This window comes from Poecilia reticulata, linkage group LG7, assembly GCF_000633615.1.
Source record: "Poecilia reticulata strain Guanapo linkage group LG7, Guppy_female_1.0+MT, whole genome shotgun sequence".
Classification (NCBI taxonomy): Eukaryota; Metazoa; Chordata; class Actinopteri; order Cyprinodontiformes; family Poeciliidae; genus Poecilia; species Poecilia reticulata.
The window spans coordinates 21,096,220-21,102,076 of record NC_024337.1 but is presented as its reverse complement, the minus strand read 5'-3'; the positions used below and the strand labels follow the sequence as shown (position 1 = coordinate 21,102,076).

General features: G+C 38.9%; 1 protein-coding gene across 1 annotated transcript in view; it reads left to right on the top strand.

Moving 5' to 3' along the window:
* Window positions 1-131: 131 nt before the first annotated feature.
* The window catches only part of LOC103467594 (dysbindin domain-containing protein 2-like), a 12,396-nt gene continuing 6,670 nt past the window's right edge, over window positions 132-5,857 (top strand). The window contains exon 1 of the mRNA XM_008414129.2: window positions 132-406. Coding sequence (XP_008412351.1) covers window positions 364-406 — 43 coding nt within the window. The 5' untranslated portion in view covers window positions 132-363. The remainder of the gene's footprint in view (window positions 407-5,857) is intronic.

The window sequence follows — 5,857 nt, the reverse complement described above, 5'->3', positions numbered from 1 at the left end:
TATAAGTGTGTGTGAGAGAGGGACTCTGCAAAACAGCCAAGATGAGAGTGAGAAGCAGTGAGAGGGAAAACCTGGGGAAAAAAAACAACTAATCAGACAGAGGGAGGGAAGGAAGGAGGGAGGGAGGGAGGGAGTCAGCGAACACAGCAAAAAGGCAGAGCAGGGAAGAAGAAAGAGAGTTAAAGGGGGATGTGAGCGTACTGTCATTGATGGTTCAGGGCACTAAAGTCAGGAGAAATGCAATGACTAGATGACTATCCACTCCACTCGCACCAGCATCCTTTCCTGGAGCCTTGACAGGAGAAAAAAATACACGCTCAGTCAAAGGTAAACAGTCTTCAGCCAGTCCCACATTACTGGATCATGTCATCCACTGGCTCGACAAACCACAACAAGCGTCTGGCGTGTGAGTATAACCAATGTAGCATTTACTCTGTTACAACTGCAGATGCAGACAAAGTACCAATAAGTTGATCTTGAGTATCTTCTTTCCTGTACTTTTATTACTCGGAATACTCTCAGCTACTATAGCATAATTGAAATTGCATTCAAGTCTCTTCTTTTGAAGCTATATATTGAGTACATTAAGTTAAAATGAAATCTTAACATAAACTTTGGAGCAGCTTTGTCTTCTTCATTAGAAGTCATTTAAAATCTGTGAGCTTTGTAATAAAACTTTGATTAATACCGACTGTCCTATTTTAATTCTTATAATATAACTTTCATAAAACACTATTTTGCTGTTTTGTAATTTCCCTAAATCTACATTGATTAGAAAACTGAACCCAAAGGATAAATCTTTTCATTCTTTCCCAAAAACTACTTATGTAAGCTCATCCTTTTCCTTCCTAATTACCTCTTTGCTTCCAGCCCTCATTAGGAGGACATAAAAAGTCTCATTGTCCAAAGTGATAATAATAGCTGACGGTCCTGTCTGGCGTGGCTAAATTAGCCTGACAGCCTTGATGGTGGTGCAACAATGTCGATACAGTTGAGTTTTAATCAGCGTGAAGGGATAAGAACTAGTTCTTTATGTCTGACAAAGGTAAAGCAAAGAAAGTCTTTACATGAGGACATTACAACTTCCTTCATACTGCTTTTCTTTCTGATATATTAAATTACGCTAGAGTAACTGTTTTACTGAAGTATAATGTGAAAAGAGGGATATCAAATGTGCTCTGAATGTATATGTATGGGGATGAGCACAAGAGTTAATCTAGGCTTCAACCAGAGCATTTGAGACCCCTGGAAGCCCTGTTTTGACTGACTGACCGACAGAAGAAGTGGTGGACATTGTTGGAGGTCATCTTTGTGTTTAGCCTTAGGAAAGTGCTTTGGAATGGGAATATCCAGGGAAATCCAAATCAGTTTGAATCAGTTCAAACACTGATTTGAACTGATTCAAGTATAAGTATATATATACTGCTTCCTGCAGTATTGCACAGGTGGCGTGATGGGAGTGCTGTTATAGAAGAAAGAAACAGGACAGCATTATTGGCCAGACTTGATTTACTTTCTGCGACGTGGCCGTGGGTTTATGGATATGTGTGTTTGGGGGGTTGGGGAGGAGGCAGGGGGGAGGTTACAATTGCGGTGCAGTGATCTCACTCATAAATGATTTATGTTTGATGGACTTCTGTGGCTAAGAGGCGTGCAAAAAAAAAAGCAGCGCCTGGCCTGATAAATAAGGGTAGTAATTTCTCAAACATACGTGGCAGCAAAGATGGGTGACACAATCATGGGGATCCCAGGGGGTGAATGAGTGGAAGGAGACGGAGAAGGGAGGAGATAGATGGGCTGTCAGATGAAAGTGGCCATGCAGCATAACAGCTTTAGCAGCTTTCTCAGCTCTCCAGTTCTGGGTTTGCTGGTATCGGAGAGATGATCATGGGATTTCTAGCCACTTGCCACAAGGGAACTGAATGCTGCGCCATGTGACTTACAGGTTCAATAGGAACATTTGTTCTGTGCTTTCAGTGTGGTGCCACAGAGTGAAATATAACTGCAGCACTAAATGGCACAATTGAAATATTTTCATTCTGTAAATGGGAGACTGGGAGTGAAAACTGCAGCTGAAAAGAGAAGCAACAGCATGTGCAGTTTCTTTATCTTTGATTGGAAAATGCAGAAGAAGTATGGATTTTTTGGACACTGCAGTGAAAAATAAAAACTAATTAGAGCTGGGAGGTATATAAGAAGCTAGGTATAGGTGGTTTAGCTTCATTGTCACCTTTAGTCCTACCCTTAACTCCTGAGCTCATGCTGACTTAAATTTCTTGATATAAATATGTGCAGATGACCTGATCAACCCAAAAGGTGTTTTAATAGTGAAAAGTTTGCATACAGCCACCACAGGCATGAATGTCATTATCTTCTTGGTCTTTTAATAATGCACTTGAATTTTTCTTTTTTTCCAGAATGGACTGATTATACAACGTCAATTATTCACACAAAATCATCATATTCAATAAGTTAAATAAGTTAGAATATTACTGAAAAGTTCATTTTAGTAAATAAATTGACCAAGTATAATACATAACTATGACTTACTTTGAGTTAGTGTTTATTTTTTTCAACAAGAAGTACATGCAAAAATATTGCATAACTTTTCTGAAGCCTTCATATTTAACTGCATGTAACTTAGCTGAGGCAAGCAGACGCCAAGGCTTTTTCTTACAAATCACTGACACTACAGTTACTTTATACCAGGACCGACATGTGCCAGAGTCAGATTGCATGGCTATGCTGTGCCTTCTTTTAGAATTGTTCTCTTTTTTTATTCTTCCATAATTTAGCCCTCTATGGCAAACTCAGCGAAGTAAAGAGTCCCAGCTACATTTCCAGACTTTAAAAATAAGCATGTGAGCAATGTTGTCAGGCGGTACAAATGAGTCCATTCCTGGGTACTGAAGGATACACAGCTTAAGGATTGTGCTTGTGTTATGCAACAGTAAGACTTAAGCAATGATAGTTTAATGTGGGCTAACAAGGGGATTTGTGGGATTTATGAGTAAAGGACATGAGGCCTGAACACAAAATCATAGGATTTTCAAAGTCAAATAAGATAAAGCTACAAATTTAGCACCAGTAATGGCAATGGCCATTTGTCGTTGGCCTCTATATCAATTAAAACTTGTATATACACGTTGTATGCATTGTCAGTTATTGGAACAAGTGCATGGAATTACATGCAACAGGAAAACTGTGCATTTCCTGAATCTGAGATAAACCCACGTGCATTTCAAGCTTTTACTTCTCCATTTGTCTACATGCATGTTTTTCCTTTTTTCCATTTATGTCTGTTAGAATCCCAAGGACAAGAAACTCCAAAAGAAAACAAACGTCATGTCATAGCTGATATTCTCTGATCACTGACAAATCCACAGCTCATATTTTCCACATGGCCTGTGTTCTTTTCCCTGGTTAAAGGGTAAGATAGCACCCTATGTGCAAAGGGTTGCCTGGTTTCATTGACATTATTGCATTACACTTTCCTCCAAATGGCTTTTGGAAAATATTGCTTCAACTGTTGGTGGATGATGGCTGGAATTAAACATCAATTTGATTTTAGCAGAACTGCTAAGATGGTCATCGTTTTGAAATCCCATGTCAAAAGAGAGGGATTCCCCAGTGCGGAGAATAAGAAAGACATTTTGATCACAGGGAAAAGTACAAATGCAGTACCAGGAAATTTGCATGAAGATCTCCTACAAACCCTCTGCTGCAGAAAGATAGGAAGCTCAGAGGTTGTCTAGATGAGTCACTCTTCTACATATATGTTATCAGCCCACGCAGAGAGAAGCAGATGAGGGCACACAGCTGATCCTGCATGTGGGTTGGATATGACCATTGGTCATCTCATCTTGAGTAATTCAGTGTGATTTTTAGATGCATGGGCAGCGAAAGATGGCAAGCAAGAGTCACAGAGAGAGAAAGAAGCCAACAGGCAAAAAAGTGAGGTTTACATAAGCTGTGTAGTTTCATCATCATCAAGCCTTGAGTATGCCTTCAGTGATGGCTTTGTTTATTTTAAACTTTCCGCTCCTGCCTCATGGTCATGATGTGACAGGGACTTCTTATGTGAAGACCAGTCTCCCAAAAAATGCATATGCCTTAATGACTGACTTTAGTTTTAACTGGCTAAATGCTGTGCTGCGACCTGATTGCATTGTTCCACTATGGGGGTATCTGTAGGATGACAGAGGCTGAGTCAGATCTAATCATATTTTTGTTCATGTTGGCTTTTCAGAGGAAGCAGGCTACAAGTTTGTGTTCCCAAATCTCTTTATTCCTTTTTGAGATCTCTTTCAAAGTTCCAAACAACTGTTTGTAAGGGTTTGATCAAACCAGAAACCAAAAGCAAGAAGGTTTTGCTTGCTTAATTGGTGTCTCTAAGATATAATATTTTAAGATAAAGAAGTGCACCTTTAAAATGATGAAATACTACAAAATATGCATTTTTTTGTAGTGATTATGCTGCTCCTCAAGCAATGCACCATGGGCAGAGTGGAATGTTGCCCACATCACTAACAATGTGTGACGTCATTTGCAGATTAGTTTATCCTCAAGATGTTTCAAGGTCATCGTTGAATTTATATTCAAAACTGCACCCTTTGATTTCAGTCCCTCATAAGTCTAAAAACAAAAACATGTTTGCATATTTATTTATTTAATAATTTATAGCAGTATTTTTTATGATGATTTTTTTTTCTATGCTGATCCACAAGAGGTACCCAGTCCATGAGGTAGTGATAAATCCCATCTATGCACATATCAGAATACAGAGAAAGATTATTCTGAGGATTTACAGTGATTTAACCTTCACCCTGTTCTGATTTTTTAAAAATTATTTCACACTTCTTTTCATCAATCAGCATTTTCACCTCATGATAGGTACAATTATGTTGACATCAAAGGTAATCATTCTGCTAAGAAGGTTGAAAAACGTTGTCCGATCGTCTCAGCAGTTTCACACGGGTAAAGACAACCAAACTAGTCATTCTGTGTTAAGCACATTCTGAAAAAAAGGAAATGTTTTACCATGAGGAGATAGCATACAATTTAAGAGTAAACCATACCTATGTAGCAACACTCAGTTCATGTAGCCATTATATTTACATGAAGTTTAGTGTTATTACAAGCATGCCTCGGAAACCGAAAGTTTATGTCAAGATTTCCACTAACTGCTGAAAAATCAGACACTGTAAACAGCTGATTTTTTTCCCAGACTATAGGGACTGTGAGTGACAGAATAAAGGGTTGTGGTTAGTGGCTGACAGTGGACACACACGCCCCCAGGGCAGTCAAAAAAATGACTGGCACAATGACAAGCCAATTCTCTAGAGATGGAGCTGTCCAGGAAGAGAAAAACTGTGTGACACATACCCAGCACGAGATGGATTTCAACAGGAGAACAATGATGCCAAAAACTATCAAGAGGCTTCTTTTGTGCATCATGAAAACTTGTTAACCCTAGACGCTTGATGTTGACAAACTAACAATAAAGGCATAATTACACCCTTAAATTAGCTGGACAACACTATTTAAACTCTTGTACATATACAAACCACGCCAAAACACTTGTGACATGAGCAAAAGTGTCAGCTGGAGGAGCCCAGGGGAGAGTCACTGCGTGTACTGAGGAGGACACAGCATGCTTATGCAACCAGGGCCTGTCGGCTTATTGAAAGTCACTGTGTTAGGCAGGCTTACAGTTGGAACAGATGTTCTTATAATAATATATTTTTTTTTTTTTCTTATTTAAGGTTTTCTGTTCTATTCTATTTCAGACTTGCTAAATTAAAATGGACACACCTATCAACACAGAAAGAACAATTATCCAGATTTTGTATATATA